At 39.7% G+C, this 26529-nt stretch overlaps 1 protein-coding gene across 18 annotated transcripts in view; it reads left to right on the top strand.

Annotated features, from left to right (window-relative positions):
* Window positions 1-1166: 1166 nt before the first annotated feature.
* Window positions 1167-26529, top strand: part of MBNL1 (muscleblind like splicing regulator 1) — a 180740-nt gene continuing 155377 nt past the window's right edge. For 12 of the 18 annotated variants that reach the window (XM_088132530.1, XM_088132529.1, XM_088132528.1 and 9 more), the window contains exon 1: window positions 1352-1544. Coding sequence is in view for 1 of the 18 variants with exons in the window: in XM_025165411.2 (XP_025021179.2) it covers window positions 1208-1345 (138 nt within the window). In the remaining 17 variants the exon portion in view is untranslated. The other 6 variants (XM_088132519.1, XM_088132517.1, XM_088132532.1 and 3 more) reach the window with 6 other exon arrangements.

The following is a 26529-nucleotide window of genomic DNA, read 5'->3' as shown; positions in this document are numbered from 1 at the left end:
CAGGAAAAATAGGAGGAGGCACCGTCATTATTTGTGGAGGATGAACTTGGAGTTCATCAAAACTTCTGATAAATGATTTCTCTGCTGTTCTTGGAGTACTTCACTGCAGGCTATAGGTGGGGACTCAAATGATGCATGCTCTCCCACTTTTTAAAAAACACATTTTCAACTAATAAAACTAGGTTTGGGGCCTACAGTTTACAGACCAAAATCGTTGAGTTTGTGCATTTTACTTTTTGTCAGCCCTCTTGGGTACTCAGACTGAGTGGAAGCTCAGGAGATAAATCTGGTAAATATATAAATATGTGAAGCCCAAATCAAATTGTGTTTTAGCTTAGTGAGATATGCGAACCCTACCTGTGTAAGAGCATTCAGATCTATGAACAGCATCTCTTCTGCCCCCGTCTCTGGTTCATTACTTCCCCCCTTGTTTGGTGTAAGACACCCTTGGCTTGGTTCCATTACAACGGGGACCTAAAATTCTGAGGGCTAAAATGAGAAGCACAAAATGTCCAGTATTTAAAAAGAACCGAACAAGCTATATATGTCTACTGATGATAGAGCGAATTTACAAGGCGTCTTGAATGTTAAGTAGTTTTACAGTTAGTGCTGCAAAGTCTGTGGGTGGGATACTACCCGGCGCCTTCACTTTGCAGATTCTCTTCGCAGAAACAGTGGGACCAATTCTCATTCCCCAGAGACGCTCCACCGAAAGACCTTTCGTATCTGCCGCATTTACACGACGACTCCAGGGGGAGGGAGGGATGGATGGATGGATGGATGTGGTGCGTGCGTACGTGCATGCCTGCTTTCCTCTCTCTCGGTTTCTCTTTTGCTCTCAAGTTGTACAAATCAGCTTGGGAGATACCAAGGCGAGCATTTTAGGGGATCCCGAGTGCTTTCGGCGGCCGCTTCACATTCGCTTTGTCACTTTTACATTCCGCCTGCCCGCCCCCGTTTCCCATCCTCTCCTCGCCGAATCTATTTGCTAGTCCCCAGTTCCAGAACCTTGTTTGCACAGACACGCACACACAGACACCGAAAGGAGAGCACCGTGCGGGAGACCTTGTGTGCGTGCGCGCGCGCCCGCCCACCCGCCCGCGTAATATGTATATCATGTAATTTTATTTTATTTTATTTCCCTCCCTTCCTCCCTTTGCATTCTTGCAGTAGTACGCCCAGTTGCTTCCTGGTTAGAGCTTGCTGGATGGGGGAGGGGCAGCGCAGGCAGCAGCGGAAACTCGGCGCTTCAGATAAGAGCGTGCCCTGCACAGCCGTCGGCGACAGTCTTTTTGCACTGCAGCTGCCGGAGGTTTTAGGGCGACGAGAATGCCGCTGTGACAAGGCGAGTGGCGCGTCCCATCTTTTTTCCCCCCCTTTTCTCTCCCTTCCCCCACCTTTTTTTCCAGTGGTTGTTTTGGTTCTATTTATTTATGCTTTTTTTTAAAAAAAAGGTTTGGGGGGGTCATCCTTTCCCGAATACCCCAAAATGCCTTGGTCGACCCGTCCACGATCTGATGGTTGCCTCTGAAAAATGTTGAGAGGTAAGACGTCGCTCCTTGTTGTCGATCAAGACGGGGGGGGGGAGTGGGGGGGGAGAACAACGCTTAACGTTTCGATTGGACTGCGCTTTAGATTGGATCCGCATATTCCGTCTCGCTTTCCTCGTACCGGGCTGGGGAAGAAGGAAGCGAGCTTTGAGGGCCGCTGCCGGTGCGGAGCGGAGGTCCCCGCCACAGTTTAAGGTTTTCGTCTCGCGCCCCATCGCCGAGCTTAAAAAAAGGAAAGGCAGGAGGTCGCAGTTGCAATTCTGCTTTCAGCCGCCGCTTCCTCTTGCCGCGGCTACGCTCTGTGTGTGTGTGTGTGTGTGTGTGTGGAGAGAGACAGCGTGTGCTGCTTTGCAGGGTCGTGCAGTTTTTGCAATCTGCACACACACACACGCGCGCGCGCGCCCAAAGACTGAGGCACAGGCCAAGCAGGTGTACGACAAGGCCCCTTCCCTCGCTGACCTTTGTTTCAGGCTTAAATTACTCCTGAACTTGGCATGCTGCGCGCCCCTTATTTTAGACCGAGGCAACTCCACTTGGCTGACGGGGTAGGACACTTGACTTTGACAGGCCTCCCGTATCATAGCGCTCCATATTGCAGCCACCCCTCCAAGTCTCAGCCTTACCTCCCCTGGCAAAAATTAGAAGCACGATTCCTCCCTATTTTTTTTTTCCCCTTGTTGGAGAAAAATATTTATTTATTAAAGTGTGCTGTAAGGCGGGAGCCAATTTTTTTTTTTGAAAGGCTGACACATTGCCTACCGCATTTAGATTAACATGTGACATGTTTAGTTGTACTTCCTTATATGGAGAGCACTATAATTTGGCATACTAAGGGATTTGCCCAGGTTCACAGGTTCTCGGAGCCTTACAAATATTCTTCAAAACAAATGCTAAGAATTTGCTTGTGTTTTGGTTGACTAGGGTGCAGATAATTGTGTGGCTTTTACAAGAAATGCCCTGCATGTGTGAAAACATGATGGTTTGGGTTTCTTTGTGGGAATGTTAAATGTGGTGCAGTGTATGGTGTTGTCTCCAAAGTAGATAACTGGCACAGTTGAGGTTAAAAAAGCCAAGTCACTTGCTGTTTACCCAGAGCTTCTGAATTCTCAAGTGGGCTGTTACAGGCATTTGGTTTTAGTTAACAAGAACAAAACTCACAAGGGAAAAAAGTTAGAGGGGAGGCTCCCCCCTCCCTTGAATGCATCTGTTTAGTTGCAATATTCCATTTGGATTGTATACAAATATAAAAGCCTTCTGCTCAAAAGGATAATTTGCAGGTGTTTGTGGCTATGTGTAGAAACATATAAACTGATTGTATAAGTCTCCATATGTGTAAATATCCTTAATTAAAGGGATAAATATGTGTCCAATATATATTGAATGGTTATACTTTTAGAAAAGGTAGCTAGACGGGCAGGAGGTGTGTGCTTCCAAATATGCATCTGTGCCAGCCAGATGGGCAAAGGAGAGCTGTCAGAATTTTCAAAATCTGTGGAACCCTTTGAGACACAGGAAAAGTCGTGTGGCTCAGACTTGGAATATGTACTAAGAGAGAACAGGACAAAAGTGAATATAATTAGTTAATGGTCGCCACCTAAATGGTCATATTTGGGATTGTACATGTGTCAAGGGATGGATTGTTTATGGAGTTTTCAGTGGCCTGAAAGGAGACTATGCGGTTGCGTTGCAAAATGTGCCATTGACTACCATGACTAAAGAGGATTAGAAAAAGCTCTTCAGGGAGACTCAGCAAAGGTAGACAGAGGCAGCAGTGTCCAAAATGGGAAATGTGCTTGCTACTGCTCTGTAGGATATTTTAAAAATAATGGAAAGTCATTTGCAAGTCTGATTTTGAAGCAGTATTAAGCAGCAATGCCGTGGCAATCTATTTGAAGTAAGTCTCATTGAACTTGGTGGGCTCTTTTTGTAGAGACGTGTAAGATTTGGTAAATAGTACTTATTTTGCTCTAGAATTGATAGTATTCTTGCACTTTTATAATAAATGATTTGCTAGACCTGGTCAATATCCAGTAGACATATAGGAGAAAGACAAAATGTTTCAAATTTAGATAGCAAAAAGGTGAGGCATCTGTCAGTGATTAGGAGTCTTAAGGTAGGTCAAAAGTGACAGAGCAAAAATTTGAAGGGGGGGAAGAGAAAGAAATGATGAATGATAGGTAGATTAATTATCAGCAGAAAATAAAGTAATTAATTATGTAGAATATAAGCTGATTACTTTGTTGCATCAATCAAATATTAAGTGCTTCCAGTGAAATATTAGATTAAAAACCTAGTTCTTTTTGAAACAAAGCTAATAGGTGAACATTGGCCTAGTCTAGACATCACACTCTGTGATTGCTAAATCATCGTTCAGTAGCTAAGAGTGGGTCTGCCTTCTTTTCCTTTTTCCCTTCTTCTTTCCCCTGAACTTATATATTTTCTTTTCTTTCCTGGGTGTTGGCTGCAACTATGATTTATATACTGTCATACTATAATGACAACTGTCTTGGAATAATTATATTTACTATCTATTATTTATTGATAAACCAGAAGTTGAAACGGGGTTTCGAATTTAGGGCAAGAGAAAGAGGAACCTCTTTGTAGTGGTAACTAGTGTGCATTAGTTTAAGCTTTGCAGAAAGCCATCCTTATTGCTTAGCCCAAAAAGCGTGTGTGGGTGTGGGGGGGGGGATCTGCATGGGAGGAGGAGAGGAGCTCTGTCTGTACCAACTAAGGTTGAGTATTTGTTACATTGTAATATCTGATCCTGGACGCTGCTTCTTGGTATACATTACCAAGAAAAAATAATACAAAGTTCACAAAATTACATGTATGTGAATTTGGAGTGTCATGTTTTTCTGTTCAGGGATGCAGAGCAGATTGTATCTTGCCCTTGCAAAAGTCACATGTTATAGGATAGGCAGGGATATGTTCCTAGGATCCTTAGCTAATTTATGACAGAAAAGAGGTCTGAATGAGTATATTCTGTGTATCTGACCCGTGCACCATCCTGACTTTTCTAGTTGAGTCCATTGAGTTGTACATGTTAGCCTTGGAAGCCTAGGCTAACTATAAAACACCTTACCTACTTAGAAAAAAATTGATATGAAGAGCGGGGTTGGGAAAGCTCAAGTTCATTGATGTATTATAAATGTGGCAAACAACCATTATTACTTTGAATAAGTCTTTTAGTATAGCAACTGTTTAAGCATTCACAACTAACCAGTTCCTTCTTGAATTGTTAAAGCTATAAAGTATGAGGCCATAAAGTGCTTCCATGCAAAACTCTTTTTCTAAGTTTGAGAAGATCTTGAAGATCTGTACCCTGAGCAGGTTGTTTGAAAAGGAATTCAGAAAGTTATTACGTATTCTTAAAGAGGCCATTTTGCTGGTATTTACTTTTCACACAGCAGATCATTATGTGGTAGGACCATCTTCTTTGGATTAATGTATTAAAGAACTAAAAATGATTTGCCCTTGGCCACCTGGCTTGTTTCATCAACACAGCTTCCTGTGGTTTACAACTGGAGAAGTAACAGGATCCCCAAATTCAGATTAATATATTTGGCTTACCCATTGAGTGTTGAAATTGCTGTACATTTTGGGAAAGTATTTTTTGACTTTTATTTATGATCAGGATTCAAAATCGCACTTTCAGAAATTCCAGAGCATGGTTCACAGCTATTATGACATTGGGATGTTTGTTTTTATTTAAACATGCCTTCTAATAAACCAGTTTTGAAAGACTCCAGCTTCCCACTATTTACTGTCTAATGGAGGTGCATGCATTTCTTGTACATATGTTACTGTTGTTTGAAAAACACATATCCATAACCACTTGGGCATGCAGAACTAATTATGTGAGTATCTTCATTTGGAGATGCCTGCAAGGGTTGGACTGGAAGACCTCCAAGGCCCCTTCCAACCCGATGATTCTGGTTCTAATTTAATTGAATTTAACTGGTTCACACATAATTTTAAAACATGAGCCATGATTTGTGAAGCTGGGTTCATAGATAATACTTAGACAAAATAAAGCTCTCAATTGAGAATGACAGTGTGTGTGAACTTAGAGCTTATTTCAGTTGAAAATCCTATTTCCCTGTAGACTTTACATCTGTAATACCTATTACTGTGTAAATGACACTAAGGATGTGTATATGAAAAGATGGAAAAGAATTCAGAAAGAAAAAGATCAGTATTTTTAACATAAAAGTGCCATATACATTTTCAGAGTGTTAAACAGGCCTTGTTCAAAGTATATAGTTAGATCTGATTTTTTTTTTAATAAAATCACATTTTACAAATTAATTTTGTGACTATTTCATTTATTTGTAGCATTTATAGCTGCTAAATAACAAAAAATACTCAGAGGTCAAAGGAAAATACTCTTTTTTTTTAACTACAAAGCAAAAATTATATTTTCAGTGTATCTTATGTGTAGCTGTGGAGTTGTTTATGAGCTGAATCCTTGAAGTGTTTTTCCTTCCATAGGAATGTAGAAATAAATGTGAATGTCAGTGTACTTAAAGGAGATTTTCATGCTTTATAGCTGAGCAAAATAGCATTGGATTCACATATATTAAGCCACAATTTCTTTAACCATGGTTTATTGAATAGACCACAGTCATCTGAGTCTTCACAATACTAAGTAATAAATTTAGTGGTTCTCACACACTCTTAAGCCAAATGTAAATGAACCACATTAAGGTTTGGGTGATATGTGAACTCAGTCATTCTACAGTGAGAAAGAATTGATTGCAGCATGCTGTTGATTGAGCTTATAGCAAGATGGGTAGAGCTACATTTGACTTGGTCCAATCTATAGAAAATTTATTTAATAACATTTGGAAGAATATAATTGGATAGCATGTGAGAAGCTATCCTTCATTGACAGTGGTGGGTGGAATGGCTGCATCAGAAACACACAGCTATTTAATGTCCCCTTATCTCTGGAACTACTTAGGACTTCTCCAGTTCTTCAAGATGAATTGGGAGCAGATTAAAACTCGTTTAGGAATATGGTAAATATTGCATGATTAGTATCTGTACTTTAAAGTTCTTCACTGTGCACAAAAGTGCAAATGATCACATACCCATTGGTTTTAGGATTCAGTGGACATCCTCTGAAGCAGCTTTAATCAATAACAGCCTGACTGAACAGCTACTATTTTGGGTTGCTAAGAAAAGTCTCAGATTGAAATTTGAGATTCCCAGAAGAGATGGACTATTGTACAGAAAACACTGTGTTAAAAACAAGGAGTTTTAAATAAAGCAAGCTGCACCACTTCCTTCTTGGGAGTGAGAATTAGCAGGCATTTCATAGGCTGTAAGTACAAACATACCTTTGGCTCTCTGTTTTATGTACAGCCTTCAGTTGTAAATTTTAACAAAGAAGTAATGGGATAGTGCAAGAGGTGGGGAAGCCCAGTAATTTGCAGGATGGGCCTTAACACCTCTTGATGTTCACAACTCTGTGTTAGTGGCAGTTAGATGTGCTATTTAGTTGTCAATTACTGTCATCCTGAAAATAAGTAAGGAAGAACACACACCAGAATAGTAACATGTATACACTTTAAAATATTTGCCATTATAAAGATTTATTGTTGCCACAGATGCAATACTATGCATTATTCCTATGCATTTATTACTGAAAATTAAGATATTATGACCTTTACAGTAAATAAAAGAATTGTTAACATTTTAAAAATGAGCAGTCAATTTACAGGATGAGCTTTTGTACTCTGATCTATTTTCTGTAGAGCTACCAATTGTTCTTTATGGTGGCTTGGTGCTACTGGAGATTGGCTGTTAAAACTCTGCCATGTTTTTACAAAGAATCTACAATTAGTAACTATTTAAGCTGCTGTGGCCACATTTCCCAAACTGTAATTCTGTCCCTACTTTTCCTTGGTTTGTCCTTTAACTGATATACAGGAATTGGCTTCTGCCTTCTACTTTACTTGTTAAGTTAAAACAATTACTTTCTTACAGTGTGAAAAATGTGGCAAAATAAATGCCACTTCCTTGTAGGAGCCCTAATGATTTGGAATCTGACTACCCTTTAAATGCTCAAGAAGTCATTGGAGTCTGTCCCATTAAAGCCTGGAACAATATTCCTCATTTATATCACTAGAGACTGCATGTGGAATTGCCGAACCCATGCAGATATATCTAGATGTCACATGCTGATCTGGCACAGCATAATACAGTAAGGAGAAAATTAGGGCCCGTGTGATCATTATGTGCTGAGTCTTACATGAATATTGAGTGTGAGCACTTCTTTCTCACAAAGAAAAAGTAACAGACATTCAGAGTTGCAGTGCATTTAAAAAAAATGTGGTAGAATTCTGTCCATCCAATCAAAGCAGCATATTCTTTTGGGGATTGCATTTGGAGGCCATTGAAATAATTGTATTCAAATCAATATGGTACAGTGTTCAATTGCTTGAATGTAGTTAGACATTTTCCCTTCCTAAGTCTTCATAGTTTACAAAGCTGTTTTGCTTTAGGTAACCATAATTAAGTTTAACCAGTGTTGGATACATGCTAAACTGCAGTTTATCTAACATGGAGGCACGTGTTCCAGAGGTCCAGAGGATGTGGAACATTTTTTAACATTGCAACAATTGTCGAAATAAGACTTTTTATATATATATATATATGTATGTATGTATGTATGTATGTATGTATGTAAAAATGGCACAGAGTTTTCTTAATCTGGTATTTTCCTTGTCTTGTTAATTAGTGTGTACATTGCTTGTTGTTCTGTGTCTTTACTGCAGATGTTACAGTGAATGCTCCCAAATGAAATTTTAGTGTTCACATATGTATGCTGGCAATCCCAGTCAAAATTTGTGAATGTCTGACAACTTGGAGACATTGATAGATGCTGGCATGTATCTAGATATGAATGTCAGCCTTCTGTGATGTATGTCTAAAAGTGAGAAGGTAATACCTCTTCCTTTTCAAGCATTCAGTTGTAATGAATACATTTAATTCAATTGGGACCACTGACATTTAACTTTCACCAAATTTTGAATTCCCACCATAAAGTATGTATCATGCATACCAACTTAATAATATATGACAGATATAAATTGCTTCTTGACAGGTTCAAGACCTTTACTTGAAAAATGAGGTCAACTAAAGACTAGTTTCAAGGGTTGGAAAATGGCTATAATAACTAAGTTTTTATGGATATGTTTGTAACTTTCCAATTGTTATCTTACCATGCTCAGGGGGATTTAGAGCAATATCTAAAGGCTTTGTATAATTGGGTTGGGTAGAAATCCAGATTCAAAGGGCAATATGTGCTAAGTATGCACTTTCTGATTTGCATTTTGCCCTTTAAATCTGGATTGGTGCATAACCTATTGTGTCATACATGAACTTTTCTGAAATTATCTTAAACAACTCCAGGTATCACATATGGTTTGTGGATTGAATTTCTGTCTATAAAGATTCTATCTCCTAAGTTTGTATTTTGGTGTGTTTTCTTAATATTTTTACATCTTTCTTTACATCTCTGATATGTTCAATGTTTTGACTAACAGCATGCAAATTTATTTCTATTTATCTTACAGTTTTCATAGCCGATACAAATAAAAAGACTGGGCAGATTACAGCACATTAAAATTTATGTAAACAGCAACAATAATAAATCAATCTTTCCCCAGGATGGACACCAGTAGATTTAATATCTAACTAGATCAAGGCTTGGTGAAATAAAACTGCAGTGATCTTCTGTATGCTGTGAAGATGTAGGATTTATAAATCTTTAAGTGTAGGGAGTTCCAAAGCTGGAAGCTGCCACAGAAAAGGCCTGCCATGTCTTCCATTACAAGTAGTCCTCGCTTAACAACCATTCATTTAGTGATTGTTCAAAGTTATGATGGCACTGAAAAAAGTGACTTAGGACCGGTCCTCACACTTACAACCCTCTCAGTGTCCCCGCGGTCATGTGTTTGCAATTTAGGCACTTGGCCGCTGTCATGCATTTACAACAGTCACAGGGTCCTGCAGTCACATGATCACCGTTTGTGACCTTTTCAGCCAGCTTCCAACGAGCAAAGGCAATGAGGAAGCTGGCAGGAGTCACAAGTTGCGGTCAAGTGATGTCTTGCTTAATGACTCTGGGTAATTCGCTTAATGACTGCAACTGGGATTACTGGAACTGCTGTTGCTAATCGGAGTAGTCACTGATGTTTCACTTAATGATTACTTCCCTTAGCAATGGAGTTGCTGGTCCCAATTAGGGTTGTTAGGTGAGGACAACCTGTATAGATAGAGGGGAGTCTCTTAACACTAGCTGAGGCTAGCAAAGCCCCTGCCCCCCCAGCTACGGCCTCCACCTACTTTTAAAAAGCAGCCAGTTATGAATCCAGGAGAACCACCAAGTCATGCATCAACTCATTCAGTGGGAACTTCAAGAATAGCTACTGGGACCAATGTTCCTGGATATTTACTGAGTTTTGGAGGAATTCAGTTTGAGCTTATTTTGCTCCACCTACAGCCAGACTGCCTCCAGGCACCACCCCAAGATTTCCATGGCCTGAGGATGGCACTCTACACCTGAGTGTCATCAATATACAGCGCTGCTTAAAAGTTTGTGAACCCTTTTGAATTTTCAGTATTACTGCATAAATATGACCTAAAACGTGATCTGTTTTCCACGCAAGACCTAAAACTAGAGAAAGAGAACCCAAATAAGTAAATGTGTCAAAAACATTATACTTATTCATTTATTTACTGAGGAATCTGTGCTGCATTAGAAAGATGCTCTTTTTTCTTATTAAAACACATTTTCTGAGCTGTGTGTAAAGATATTTTGTTTTTAGAATTTCAACTTTATGTGCCAGAAGATAAATATACTTAGAGTTTTGTTTGTTTAGCTTATTGAGGATAACAAAGTAATTAGTCACGTGACAAGCATAGAACTGACAAAGTAATATCAACATTTGGACTGTACTCTCATAATTTTTTCCTGAAAGATAAATAAAATATTATAAACATATCCTGAGTGCCCTCAGTAGTCCTGTGCTGAGCTGACCTTAAAAAGGTTTGATGAGGATGTCATGCATTCTTGAACATAATCTACATTCATTTTTGCTAGAAAAATTAGACAAAATTATGTATGCATTTATATAAATCAAGTGCCTCAATCTTCAGTGTATTTCTACAAAGAATTAGTCTTGATTCATTTCAGTGGAAAGTACTGTGTAATTTCAGTGGTATTGACATCACTGAGAAATTAGTGTGAGACACTGAATAGTGTTTTAAATGTACATACAGATGTTTTGTGTTTAATATCAAAGGATATAACCAAAATAAATTCTAAAGTCTTCAGAGAAATGCCATTGTTTCTCATTATTTGTTAATAATTAGATGCTAACATTTTTTTTATTCATAGGAGCTGTCTTTTTTTTATATAGAAAAGCAGGATAGAAATAGCTAAAATGAATAAAAAATAATTCAATATAAGCTGCACCCAGCAGAAACTGTGTATATGGTTCTATTGCAAATGAGTGTTTCGTGTAAGCTACGGGGAAATTATACTCTCATCAAACTGATTATTTTCTTCATTTGTGACTATGAGTATGGACTTAAAAAGGCAAGAAGTACACATTGCTGGTCCTGCCCTTAATGGTGTAGTTTTTCTGCCTTCAACGTTAATGCAGTTATTATGACAACTGTAAACATGCAGAGAAACTTCCAAGTTTGCTGTTTGTTAAGCCTTCACAGCCCACAAACAAACAAAAATAAATAAATATTAAATAAACAATATTTAAAAATAAGTAATTGTGAAATTTATACACTATTCTAGATAATTTACAATATAATAGTAATAATACAGTAGACTAACTAATGGATAACTATATTAATATAATAAACTACAGATCAGTGGCTCCAGAATCAATCCCAAAAGGTATATGGAAAGCTTTCTGAAAACCTATAAGACTGAGGGCATCCTTGCCTTAGGTTGTAAGCTGTTCTGTAGCAGGGAGGCCTCTGTTGAGAACACCTGCTTTTGGGCCTCTCCTGTCATTCTTCCTGGTAAGTGGGAACCCTGAGCACGAGTTCTTTATCTGGGTCGGAGGGAAAGTTCATCAGAGAAAGGTGGTATCTTAAGTGAGAATTTTGAAAATAAAATCAGTGGACCATTCCAAGATTGTGGGATTTCTTGTGTCTTGTGGGATTTCAGATTATTTTTTTTTTATTGGAGAGGGGGATCTAATACTGGATGTATCATGTATCTTGCACTTGGTATTTGCTGACCACTACCTTAATAGCAATGTCTCTTGTTTGCTTTTATGAACTGCGTATGTGTGCCTATGGCTTGGGTTTTGAAATAATTATCAGTCCATCCTGAATTCATCATGAAAAATAAATTATTCCCATTAATAGCAATGCTTAATGCTTGTACTGTTTTTTCTGGTGAAAGGAAACACTTCATCTTTGCTGTACTCCTAAATTGTTTTCTTTTTAATGTGACCTTTAGCAAAATAAATCCTATTGACCTCCTCTTGGTGTGTCAGTGTCCACAGACCACAATGGAGTAAAAGTTTTTGACAGAGGTATACATTAGAATTTCCTGAAGGAAGTTGAAGAAGAACTCTTTTAAATTAAAGATGACTAATTTAAAATATTAGTCAAACTGACTGATAGAAAATATGACCAAACAGCTGCTAATTATACTAAGCCAGTTGAGAGGAAATTGAGAATGAGGACACTCAATAGGGAAAAAGAAGAGACTAATGGACCATTAAAATATTTAAGAGATTTGGTTAAGAAAACAGTGAAGACTACGATTTGTAGATGAACTAATTTGAGGGTTCTCCCACATACTTTGCTTTATGCACTTAACTGGTAAAGATATACATGCCTTCCCTGCCCACAGAGCAGTATAAATTACCTTTGTACAGAAAACTTTGTTTATACAGTATTTTTTGCCATCCTCATTATTTCTTGTCCTTTATCCAGTATGAATAATCCAGGTCATCTTAATCAAAATAGCCAATGAAATCCACTTGGAGGCAAGACTTTCTGATTCCACAGTGCACAAGATCAAGTGGTTCACTTGGTCCTTCCCATGTGTTAGAACAATATTTCTCAATTTGATTTTTGTCCAGGGATGTTGATATGTGGCCACCAACCAAGGTGGCTGGTAATTTGGGGAGTGTACATTCAATACAACTGAAGGGCATCAGGCTAAGGAAGACTGCACAAAATTATTAATGTAACTTGAGTGTGAATTTAAAACTTACACTCTAAGATAGATCACCTGATATTTTGTCATGTTTGTGCTGAATTTATGGTTCTTATATGATGAAAAAAAACACATTATGGACAAAAATTGCTATGGTGCTGTGTTTAGAATACTGACCTTTGATATGCTTGAATGCTGACTATGACACAAGTTCTGATTTCCTAAATTGCCATACAAAGTTGTCTTGAAGCTAAAATCTTATCCTGGGATCTTTTACAACAGACCTACACAGACGTTAGGCTTATGGAATTTCTTTAGTTAGTTAGTTTATAGTTTTACGAATCCACCAATCTAATACTAGCTAGTGGTAACAGTGAGGCATCTATTAGAAAATTAGTAGCTCAGGGTAAAGTCAGTTCTCTTGAGCACTTCACGAATTCTAGATTGGAGTGACCATAATACACAGTGCAAACTACACCTGACTTGCTGTCAATCTAGTATTCTGATTTTGAAAATGTGTGCATATGTGGAGTGAGAAGCCTTTAGACTGTAGCTATCTGCAAAGTATGTAGATAATTAAATTACCAGAAGATACTGATCTATCTTCTGCTTAGCCCTGGTTGAAAAGGAGGGTGGTTTACCAAAATGAGATATGACATGAAATATAAACCCCCAAGAAGTTTTGATTAGTTTGGAGGTGGCTTCCAGGCATTCTGCTATATGCCTGGAATAATGCTTTCAAAATCAAGTCTGTTAACTTCTACAATAAAACTGCATTAGGTATGGTTATACCAATTTCTGGTTGAGTTTATAAAATACTAGCAGAGATTTTTATGGGTTAGGGTTTTTTTCTCGTAAATGAATACTTTAGATTATAAATCTTTAAGGTTAGATACTTTGCAAAAGGACATTTTATTTTTACATTATTTTTAAGGCATTACAAAATCTCCATCTCTATCCTATATTAAATTTATAAATGGTTAAAGAATAGCCAAGCAAGGGATAGAAACACAAGGTTACAATTAAAAATTACAAGAATTTGATCAGCTTACGCTAACAGAGAAAGTATAAAAAGAATTAAATATTAGCAATGAGGGAAAGTCAAAGGGCTTTAAGAAGTAGGAAAAAGGGGGACATAATATTTTCTCTGGCCTGGGGCAGGCCTCATTTAACAAGCTAATGTTTTTATAATTAGTACATCCAGTAATTCATATATCACTCATCCTTAAAGGGTAAGGTATATGTTTTTCACTTAGTTGCTAGGAATGTTGTTGTGCAGCTTGGAAAAAAAAACAGGATTCCCTATGGGTATACAAAAGAATATCTGAATTAACTTCAAATGATTATTTTATGTTATATAAAGGTACACCATGTAAATATGCATCTCACCATGAGATCCACTCAAATGAAGCATTCTTGTTCCTGGAAGCAGTTGTAAAAGTTTTATAAGTCTTAAATATCCTCCATCTCTCTTTTTCTTTCCCTCTCTGTGACGTATGTGTGTCTGTGTGTGTGTGTGTGTTTGGTAATAGAAATTTTAGTAATTTAAATTGTAGATTATGTTTTTATTTTGTTTAGGTCTATTATTTGTTGTGCAATATTGGAGATTCTTTAATTGTGTTCAAGAGGGGAGTGCAAAGTCCTGTGGTCTGAAGTTGAATAGAATTTCAGTGGGCTGCTTCATTGTGGTGATGTTCAAGTGAAGCACCCCTTTAAAATTGCATCATGAAGCAATGTGGTCTCCTGTTTCTAAAGAGCAGCAGCTAGAAGAGATCCCTGAAATCATGCAAAATGCTTTGACAAGGTAAATTGCATAATCACTGCAAATTGACAAGATTGATAGTATTGCTGCCATGGTGTGAAGCTCATAAACCAGAAAACAGCATAGCCAGCTTATGTCAGGCTAATGTGAATGGCAGAAGACAGAAATCCTTTCAATTATCCATGGATTTCACATATCAAATAGCATATTAAATTGAAACTGATCCTTTATTAAAAGAAAACCATTTAATTAAGGACATTCAAAGGAAAAATGGAAAATATTTCGTATTCATGTAATTTTTCTATTCAAGGAAAAATGGAATTCCAGCTTCCCTGACAGATGGATCTCCAGCTTCTGCTTAAATACAAGACAGTCTGTTCTAGTGTCAAACAGCTTTTATCATTAGGAATTTTCCCTAAATGTTTGGAGCAGCAAAGAGCAAGTTTTCTGTATCTTCTGCTTGACAGCCTTTGAGATATACAGAGCTAAAAAGAATAATACGTAATCATGCAAAACATTTCCCCAAGAACTGAAGATTTACTGAAAGATTTTTTTCACCTTTTGCAGGTATTACACAGCTTTCAGGAGCCACTTTATCATCCTTAATAGCTAAGATCTTCAGTACTTTTATCTTCCTTACTCATTCTGAGATGCTTCAGAAAGCATTCTTTAACCTGTATAAGCCCAGAAGTTGACTTAAGTCATTTGACCGCAAGAAGGGAAAGAAGAGAGAGAGTGCGCGCATGAGTGCGCAAGCATACATACCACACCCTTTTCTCTCTGGCTGCAGCAAACTGTCATGACTTTGTGGTTCCTCCATCCACCCCACAGGATTTTGTCATTTGTTAGTTTATATGAATGGAAAAAAAAACAACCTTAAAGAATAGGGAATTAGCATGGAAATAGTTAAGAAATTACTTCTGCAAAGACTGGATGGCCTGGAACACATTATCTTTAAAGAAATAATTGATGGAAATATGGAGCACATCTGAAATGTGAACACTAATGGAAAATACCTGATTTAGAGAAGAAAAGTGCAAATTGTTTTACAGTTTCTAAGAAAGAGAAATATGCTATGAAGACTGAGCTTGGGATGATGGAAAATGGAAAGGTTACTATACTTGTAGCTTTAGAATTAAATTACCAAACTCATGTTTGGTAATATTAAGATGTTAATAATGTCTTGAAATTGGAGTGAAAAGCATTTGAGAAATGTTCCATCATATTTAAGCTTTGAGTAGAAAAATAAACTTCAAAAGGAATACTTTTTAACATTAAGATTAACATGATCTTGAGAGTTTTAGCGTAGATAATGGCACAAGACACTGGTTGGTTATTAAAGCATGCAAGGACAGTCTTAAAGTGAATCAGGTATGACCATAGCAAATAAAGTTTTTTGAGTTTTCTGTCCCCAATGAACAACAATAAGATGGGTTACCTGTGAGTCCGGGTCCCTGGGCAGCCTCTGACACCCTTTTATGTGACCCCTAGAGTTCCCTCTGATCTTGTTAGTTGCAATTTAGTGATATGATTTTCTAACATTTTTGACAAAAAGAAGTAGAACTGTAATGCAAAACTAAAATACGCTTAGCATAGCATTAAACAACAAAAATGTTCAGAATTCTAGCCCTAATTCCAGGCAAATAAAACAAAAAACCCAAGACCACTCATAGTATTGTTTGGATCCGCCCCCACTGCCCCTCACTACTTGCTTGAAGCAAAGAAGTTTGAGCATGAAGTAATATATTCATCTATCAAGTCAGTTTAAGGAATCTATATATTTGCTCTAAATTAAATAAGGAGTTGTAGTACATAATAGCTATTGATAAAACTGATGATACACTTTGGTTTTTTCCAATGGTTTTTCCAATTGTAAACTTCAATGGGAAATAGTATAGAAATCAAACAGTTAGTTAGTTAGTTAATTAGTTAATTAGTTAGTTAGTTAGTTAGTTAGCTGAAAAGGGAAGAAGGAACAAATGTGGTCCTTCCTGCCAAACTTCTGGTTGGCTCTCTTGTTAGATAATTAATTGAAGTTGCCTATATATATTTCTTGGTTGCTGCACAAGTATTTGGACTATGACTTGTACTTTAAAACAATCCAAAGAAGGGCAACGCCAAAGAATGCTCAAACTATCGCACAATTGCACTCATTTCACATGCTAGCAAGGTTATGCTCAAAATCCTACAAGCTAGGCTTCAGCAATACATGAACCGAGAACTACCGGATGTACAAGCTGGGTTTCGAAGAGGCAGAGGAACTAGAGATCAAATCGCCAACATTCGCTGGATGATGGAGAAAGCACGAGAGTTCCAGAAAAATATCTACTTCTGCTTCATTGACTATGCAAAAGCCTTTGATTGTGTGGATCACAACAAACTGTGGCAAATTCTTAAAGAGATGGGAGTACCAGACCACCTTACCTGTCTCCTGAGAAATCTGTATGCAGGCCAAGAAGCAACAGTTAGAACCGGTCATGGAACAACCGATTGGTTCAAAATAGGGAAAGGTGTACGACAAGGCTGTATACTGTCACCCTGCTTATTTAACCTATATGCAGAGTACATCATGAGAAATGCCAGGCTGGAAGAATCACAAGCCGGAATCAAGATTGCAGGGAGAATCATCAACAACCTCAGATATGCGGACGATACCACCCTAATGGCAGAAAGTGAAGAAGAACTAAAGAGCCTCTTGATGAGGGTGAAAGAGGAGAGTGCAAAAGCTTGCTTGAAACTCAACATTAAAAAAACTAAGATCATGGCATCTGGACCCATCAATTCCTGGCAAATAGAAGGGGTAGAAATGGAAGCAGTAACAGACTTCATTTATTTGGGCTCCAAGATCACCGCAGATGGAGACTGCAGCCATGAAATTAAAAGACGCTTGCTCCTTGGGAGGAAAGCTATGGCAAGCCTAGATAGCATATTAAAAAGCAGAGACGTCACCTTGCCGACAAAGATCCGCATAGTCAAAGCTATGGTTTTTCCAGTAGTAATGTATGGCTGTGAGAGCTGGACCATAAAAAGGCCGAGCACCGAAGAATTGATGCCTTTGAACTGTGGTGCTGGAGAAGACTCTTGAGAGTCCCCTGGACTGCTAGGAGGTCAAACCAGTCAATCTTAAAGGAAATCAACCCTGATTGCTCATTGGAAGGATCGATAATGAAGCTCAAGCTCAGATATTTTGGTCACCTAATGCGAAGAGAGATCTCTTTGGAGAAGACCCTGATGCTGGGAAAGATTGAAGGCAAAAGGAGAAGAGGACGGCAGAGGATGAGATGGTTAGATAGCATCACTGAAGCAATGAGCATGAAACTGAGCAAACTCAGGGAGGCAGTGAAGGACAGGAAGGCCTGGCGCAATATGGTTCATGGGGTCACGAAGAGTCGGACACGACTTAACGACTAAACAACAAACAACAAGACCACAGAATAATTCAACTATAAATAGTACCTGCGTTTAGTATATCAGTAGATATGCCTTTGCTGTATAATATCATGGGAAAAGTAACACCTACGAGCTCAGAATTGAGAGGAAAATGAATTTTTCTTAATAAATTGTTTCAGGAGGGACATATTTTATAGGTTTAAATGCTTATTCTACAAAATTATTAAAGCAACAGCTTACTAGGCTTTCTAAATAGGCTTTAGACTTTCTAAATAGATTTTCAATTTTAAGCATTGATCTTTTATTATTGAAAATTATAAATAGAACATGACTAAAAACACTTAAAGTAGTCTATGTGTGAGCGTAATAGAATGGGACATATAGAAGTACAACTGAAGGCTGAGATTTGGGCCAGCAACTTTTTGTTTCACAATTTACTCATCAAGGTTGATACATCTTTCACACTTATCTTGAAGTAGTATCCATTTAACCAATGGAATTTGCATAAGATGTTCTGTTAGGCATTGGCAATTCTGCCACTTTAGCCTGGATCAGATATATAAGCTGGCTTCCTGCAGCATATTTAATTAGGTCAATAGCAGAGACATCATGTTGTGTAAACCTGTTAATCCAGTGAGTATAGTGCAGGAGAGGAAAGGCTTTAAAACTATAGTGTTCCATGACAGTTGTGATTCAAACAGTTGTCACCACATCAGCTGTGTTGTGCAAAGCCAAAAATCTGGGGCAGTCTTCAGTAGGGCTGTGCAAATCCTTTGCAAAAGGGGCTCCCCCCACCAGCTTGTGTAGGCTGCCCCCAACTGTCCCTACTGCCTGCACAGTGAATTGCTTCTCAGTTCCCCCTTTGATTCAATCCCAAATTAGAAAACCCTATTCGACATTTGGGTAATTGTTTAAACTTTACTCACTAACTTAGTTTAAACAAATTGTTCAGTTTTTGATATCAGGGTGGTTTGGTTAAAAGTACAAAGGGTGCTTGCAGTTTCTTTCTCTGATATGCAAATTAAAAGCGTATGTTGTTGTTTAGTCGTTAAGTCGTGTCCGACTCTTCGTGACCCCATGAACCATATTGCGCCAGGCCTTCCTGTCCTTCACTGCCTCCCTGAGTTTGCTCAGTTTCATGCTCATTGCTTCAGTGATGCTATCTAACCATCTCATCCTCTGCCGTCCTCTTCTCCTTTTGCCTTCAATCTTTCCCAGCATCAGGGTCTTCTCCAAAGAGATCTCTCTTCGCATTAGGTGGCCAAAATATCTGAGCTTGAGCTTCATTATCGATCCTTCCAATGAGCAATCAGGGTTGATTTCCTTTAAGATTGACTGGTTTGACCTCCTAGCAGTCCAGGGAACTCTTAAGAGTCTTCTCCAGCACCACAGTTCAAAGGCATCAATTCTTCGGCGCTCGGCCTTTTTTATGGTCCAGCTCTCACAGCCATACATTACTACTGGAAAAACCATAGCTTTGACTATGCGGATCTTTGTCGGCAAGGTGACGTCTCTGCTTTTTAATATGCTATCTAGGCTTGCCATAGCTTTCCTCCCAAGGAGCAAGCGTCTTTTAATTTCATGGCTGCAGTCTCCGTCTGCGGTGATCTTGGAGCCCAAATAAATGAAGTCTGTTACTGCTTCCATTTCTACCCCTTCTATCTGCCAGGAATTGATGGGTCCAGATGCCATGATCTTAGTTTTTTTAATGTTGAGTTTCAAGCCAGCTTTTGCACTCTCCTCTTTCACCCTCATCAAGAGGCTCTTTAGTTCTTCTTCACTTTCTGCCATTAGGGTGGTATCGTCTGCATATCTGAGGTTGTTGATGATTCTCCCTGCAATCTTAATTCCGGCTTGTGATTCTTCCAGCCTGGCATTTCTCATGATGTACTCTGCATATAGGTTAAATAAGCAGGGTGACAGTATACAGCCTTGTCGTACACCTTTCCCTATTTTGAACCAATCGGTTGTTCCATGACCGGTTCTAACTGTTGCTTCTTGGCCCGCATACAGATTTCTCAGGAGACAGGTAAGGTGGTCTGGTATTCCCATCTCTTTAAGAATTTGCCACAGTTTGTTGTGATCCACACAATCAAAGGCTTTTGCATAGTCAATGAAGCAGAAGTAGATATTTTTCTGGAACTCTCGTGCTTTCTCCATGATCCAGCGAATGTTGGCGATTTGATCTCTAGTTCCTCTGCCTCTTCGAAACCCAGCTTGTACATCCGGTAGTTCTCGGTTCATATATTGCTGAAGCCTAGCTTGTAGGATTTTGAGCATAACCTTGCTAGCATGTGAAATGAGTGCAATTGTGCGATAGTTTGAGCATTCTTTGGCGTTGCCCTTCTTTGGAATTGGAACGTAAACTGACCTTTTCCAATCTCGTGGCCACTGTTGCGTTTTCCAAACTTGCTGGCATATTGAGTATAGTGTATAAAGCGTATAGTGAGGGGAAAATCCAAGACATTGATAGTTTATATTAGTGGTTCTCAAACCTGGAGGGTTGAGCAAATTTGAGGGGGGTTACAAGTTTCTGGGTGGTCAGAAGGGATGAAAGGTGGCCCTTCTGCAATGTTTGCAGATCCCACTCCCAGAGAAGACAAGAGGGATGGAACCTGTAACCCCTCTGGTACATGGCTGATGGGAAGGGGAGACTTAGACAGCTCTGGTGAAATTGCCGCTTCTAGGGCCTGAGTCAGGCAGCTGCTGCCACCAGCTTTCGGACACAGGGTGCAGGAGCAGGAAGTAGACTCTACTCAGGAGCCACTAGAAATTCAGTCTTCACCTCACTGTAAAATTAGATGCCCAGTGTGCCAGGAGAAGCCCTCCTCTCCCCACTGCCTTTCTACTTTAGCCTCCTCATCTTCCTCCATCTGCTCCATGATAGTCCTTTCCTCTGCCAGCCATATAAGTTGCAGAATTACAGGGGAAAGCTTCATTTCTCACAGGAGCTTCAAAACTCTAATAGAATTCAGCATTAAGTCCCAGTATACAGTAGTAGATTTCTGTTTAATCCTCACTACTGCCTAAATTGTCCTTTACAAATAAGGGATTTCCCCCCCCCCCTTAAATTTCTAGTGCTAGAACATGGACATTTTCATCATATACTTAGCTCACTTTTACTCTAGACTGTTTTGCTTTGTAATATTTGCTTATATGCTTCCTATACATAATATTTTTTGTATATTGAAACTTAAATACAAGTATTGTGAGTACATTTTCTGGAAGTCTGTGAAATAACCTACCATATGTGTTTTTTAAGCATATTTTGGACATTTTAGCATTGTTTGAGCTTTTGGAAAAAGTGGAAGAGCAGACTTGGAATAGAATAGGTAGTCCTTGACTTATGACCATTTGTTCGGCAACCGTTTGAAGTTACTATGGTGCTGAATGAATAGTGGTTACGACCAGTCCTCAGAGCTCTGGCTGTCCCAGCACCCCAGCGGTCACGTGATCGTGATCTAGGCACTTGACTGATTGCAGCACCCCACAATCATGTGATTGCCATTTGCAACCTTCCCTGCTGGCTTCCCCAGAAAGTCCCCCCCACCTGTGTGCCCTATCCCAGTTCCTCTGTGCTCGTACTGCACTGGCCATTCATGCAACCCTGAACACCCTCCCCAACCCTCCCCATGCCTCCCTTGCACCCTTGTGTGTCCCTGCGCACCTTCCCCAAGCCTTGCTGTGCCTCCCTCACACCCCCGCGTGCCTTTCCCCGCCTGGCTGCAGCTGCTGGCCTGCTTCCAAGCTGCCTGCAACTTGCAACTTCCTGCCAGGTTGCCCACTGACTTGGTTGTGGGAAGCCAGCAGGAAATTGCCTCATCCAACCACCATGGGATTTGGTTAAGAACGGCAACTGGGACTGCAGGGGTTTATGACTGCATTGCTTAGTGACTAAAATTTCGGTCCCAATTGCTTTTGTAAGTTGAGGACTACCTGTAGTCACTTCCAAATCTATAGTTCATGATTCTAGAAATGACTTCTTGGTAGTTTCGGTCTTTAAAACACTGATACACTGCATTCTTTCCCAGTTCTCATGGAGCTGACTTAGAAAGTCGGGATTTTATTTTTCTTTTAGTTGTAGAGTATTTTCATTCTATAGTTAAATCTTGAGGTTGTTTTCATTTATAAGTGCTGATCGGAAATTGTTTCATTTATTGAAATGTTCTTCAGAGTTAGAATGTATATATTACCTGAAGGACCGCCTCGCCCCCACGGTTTCAACCCGTCCCACCTGATCTCACAGAGAGGGCATGCTCTGGACCCCCTCGGTAAAAGAACTCCGATTAGCGGGGTCCAGAAGGTGGGCCTTCTCTGCTGTAGCCCCTGCCCTTTGGAACATCTTGCCCCCGGAGGTGAGACAGGCCCCCTCACTCCAGGCCTTTCGGAGGGATTTGAAGACCTGGGTCAGCCATCTGGCCTGGGGCGGGGAGGGAGGATGTCAGAAATGGGGTTGGCTAGCCCCTTAGTGGCCTGGTGTGGCCTCTAGTGGCCTCTTGGATCTTTTAATCTCTTTTTTATCTCTGTAAGTGTGGTTCTTTTATAACTTTTAATCATGTATTTATGATTTTAATTTGATGTAAGCCACCCAGAGTCCCCCATTGTGGGGAGATAAGCGGGGACAAGTCCAATAAATAAATAAAATAAATAAATAAATATGGTATGCAGAATAATTGAGGGAGTTAAAAGGGCTAAGAGACATCAAAATTACTTGTATTTGCTATATGTTGGAACCCAGCCTTGGGTCAGATCTGGTGGAGGTTACAGGGGCTTCGTCCGGCTGGTTATCAGGGTGGAGTTTGAGTCTGTTGAGCCTGAAGAAGTGAACAGGGCCCTTGCAACTGCTAGCTTGTATGCTAGATCTGTGCCCTTCTGGCTTGTTAAAGCTGCATGGGAAGGGATGCATGGTTGGGTATGGGGTGGTGGTCAATTCATTGTTAAAGGAGGGAGTGGTTCCACCAGCTCTTGAGGAAGTAGTGGTGTGCCTGTTCCTTAAGGGGCCTTCACTCGGCCCAACTGATCTGGACAACTTTCATCCAGTTTCCAACCTCCCCTTTTTAGGGAAGGTGGTGGAGAGAGTGGTAGTGTGGCAGTTGCAAAGGACTCTGGATGAAGTGGATTATCTGGACCCCTTTCAGTCACGGTTCAGGCTGGGGTTTGGAACTGAAACAGCATTGATTGTGCTCTTGGATAACCTCTGGCAGAAGCAGGATGGGGATAGTGCACCCATTCTTGCTGTTCTAGACCTCTCAGCAACATTCAATACCATTGATCATGGTATCCTTCTGAATTGGCTTTGAGAGTTGGGGGTAGGCAGCACTGTGCTGTCCTGGTTTTCCTCTTTCTCTGGGGTCGATTTCAGTTGGTATTGATGGTGGGGAGAGATCCAGCCCTGGCCCCTATTGTGTGGGGTGCCTCAAAGTTCGGTCCTCTCTCCTCTTCTGTTTAACATCTACATGAAGCTACTGGGTGAGGTGATCCAACGGTTTGGGGTGAGGTACCATCAATATGCAGATGGTACCCAGTTATATGTCCCTACCCGAGGCCCATTGAGTGATGCCATGGATGTCCTATCCCAGTGTCTGGAGGCTGTAGGGGCCTTGATGGGGCGCAGTGGGCTCCAACTCAATCAAGCAAGACAGAGTGGTTTTGGGTATTTGGTCCTCCTGGGGATAAGGTTTTTCCATCTTTGGTATTGGATGGGGTAGCACTGCCCCAGCAGATCTGGTGTGCAATCTGGGAGTCCTCTTGGACTCATGGCTCCTAGTTAAAGAGCAGGTGGCAGCTGTGACTAAGAGGGCCTTTGCCCATCTTCAGGTTGTGTGTCAGTTGTGACCATTCCTGGACTGGGAGGCTATCCTCACAGTCACATATGCCCTTGTTATCTCCTGTTTGGATTACTGCAACATGCTCTACATGGGGCTGCCCTTGAAGAGCATTTGGAAGCTTCAACTGGTGCAAAATGCGGCTGCACGGGTAGTAAATGGTGCTGGATATGTGGCACATGTAACACCTCTACTATGGGAGTTACTTTGGTTGCCAGTGTGTTTCTGGGTGCAATTCAAGGTGTTGGTTGCCACCTTTAAAGCCCTTCATGGCTTAGGACTGGGTTGCCTAAGGGCCTGTCTTCTCTCATAGTTTCTACCCACCCAATTCGGTCTAGTAGATTGGGGATGCTGCAGTTCCCATCAGCCAAGGAATGTCAGCTGGCAGGGACCAGAAGGCAGACCTTCTCAACAGCAGCTCCTGCCCTTTGCAACCTTCTTCCTTTGGAACTCAGGATGGCCCCGACCCTGTTAACCTTTCATGAGGCTTTAAAAACCTGGCTGTTTGCCCGAGCCTGGGGTCCCAGAAATATTAAGGGCCCCATTACCTGGTTGCACTGTTGATTTTTAGGTAATTTTTAGGATAACTGTCGGCTGCCTATATGTATAACTTGTCATTGTTTTAATGGTTTTAATTACTAAAATTGTTTGCCTCCCAGAGTCACTTGGATTGAGATGGGGGGGCTACAGAAACTGCATAAATAAGTGTATACAAAAGTCTCAGTAGCTTTTTTTCAGCCAGAAATATAGACAATGCAGATGCAACATCAACAATGTAATAAGTGGGTTTACATAGTTCTGTCTCAAATAAGGCACTCACAGGTGTCAATAAGCTCTGCCTTATTGAGGCAGAAATCTCCCTTGATCTCTTCTGGACTTCATGCCCTGGCCACATTTTAATTTGAACAATTAATAGGAAACAATCATGCTGCAGAGCAACGTGCCAGAGTTCAGTATGTTTATTTCCAAGAATGCCTCTAGGTGCTATAAAGATTCCCCAGAGGCAGTTCTCGTTAATGAAAAATAGTGGGTGCCTATAGCCTAGTGTGTTCTTTGAAAGGTTGCCAACCTGCCCAGAAAGAACGGAAGAGAAAAATGACAACTCAGATATATAAAAAACATTGGGGGAGGGATAACCTCAATATGTTGCCAAAAATACTTTTATCAGACCTTATTTTCAGAATTCCTGATGTGTCTCCTGTTCCCCCAAAAAGATTTCTGCTGTAAATAGCCATCTCCTATCTAATGAAGACCAACAACTAGTTTAAGCATTCCCACAGTTTTACATCATACCATTGTAGTTCTTCACTTTGTCTTCCTCCTCACCTGATATAGAACAGGGGTTTTCAAACTTTTGCAAGCCACAGAATCCATTATTATTATTATTATTTTTTAATGCCAAAACCACTGGTCAAGAGGCAAAGCTTTACTGATAGAAAGCTGGCTGTGTTTGAGTGACTTTTTTTTTTTTTTTTTTGCTCTTAGTTTCTCAGAACCCATCAAGTTTTTCTAGAACCCTAGGCTTCCACAGGTACGTATATACGAAAAGATCTCACAGTGTGAACAACCAGTATTCTGAAAGGTGTTATCAAATCTTAAGATTACAGCAAGTTTTCTTCACAGCTAATGGGAATTAAATTTGTATGCATTAAAACACACACATACGTACACCAAGAACATTATTTCTTGTTATTGTTTCCATAGTAATGATGTTATGGCTGTTGCTGACATGTTTGCCATTTTCAAACCTTATTGTAATTATATAAAGGAATCTTAACAAGCTGTGAATATTGCAGTATTATTTCAATGATTAGTTTGAACCATCTTTGGAAGCATGCTTCTTCAAGTGCTTGAGTGCTGCTGAAAAATAGAAATTGGCCATTTTTAGCAATTGGAGGCATCCAAGTATGGAAAGTATTTAGAATGGTTTCGTAACTTTTGTCAAATATACCAGACCACATAGACAAAACATACTTATTTGGGCAGGCATTCAAATTCTTCAGAAATCCTACTGTCAAGTGCTTGTTGAAGGAATTTGAACTTCAATTTCAACCATGCATCTAATAAAAAACTCAGTGTGCCAAGTGGGGACAGAGTTTTATATTTTGGGGCATACAGAAGAATTCAGTATAGAATCCTGGAGTGGTCAATAAAACTATATTATGTAGTCTGTTACTGAGGATTATACTTCTGATGTTATTCCCTTAAAAAACAAAAATTCCTTCAAGGAAAGCACCACCAATGGCATTATGAGAGAGAATATTTGTAATTCAGGTTAATGACTGCTGTCCTACTTACTTGCAGATGTAGGGAAACCAAAAAAGGTTATCCCTATATGTTGCTTTAACTGTTACCATCTCTGGATTCTACTAATTTGTCCCAATCTCATTCTGCTATATGTATAAGTTAGATCTAATGGTATATTACTAATTAAGAAACAACCTCCATCTGTATGTCAAAATGACATGGTTGAAAGAAGAAATTGAGTCCTGTTTCTTGACATGATAGTATTTCACAAGAGGTTTGTCTGTTTCTATACTTCCATTATGTAAGTGGTAAGGCTAGTATCCTTTGTTAATCATTAGAACCTTCAAATGAGGAGCAACAAATGTTGGACCCAGCGAAACACAAGGCTTAAAAGTGTTTCATTTTCCGGATTGTCCCATACACAAAGATTTTGTTTTTTAAAAATGCAGCTGGAAAAGCATTTGAAAAGGTGGTTTTTGTCCTGTGCAGGCTTTTACGCAGCAAGGTGAGATTTGTTTTTGGATTTTGTAAGCCACCCAGAGTCTT

This window comes from Python bivittatus, unplaced genomic scaffold, assembly GCF_059951505.1.
Source record: "Python bivittatus isolate LINGU-HERP-01145 unplaced genomic scaffold, Pbiv_v1 ctg000980_np1212, whole genome shotgun sequence".
Classification (NCBI taxonomy): Eukaryota; Metazoa; Chordata; class Lepidosauria; order Squamata; family Pythonidae; genus Python; species Python bivittatus.
This window is presented reverse-complemented; position numbering and strand designations above follow the sequence as displayed.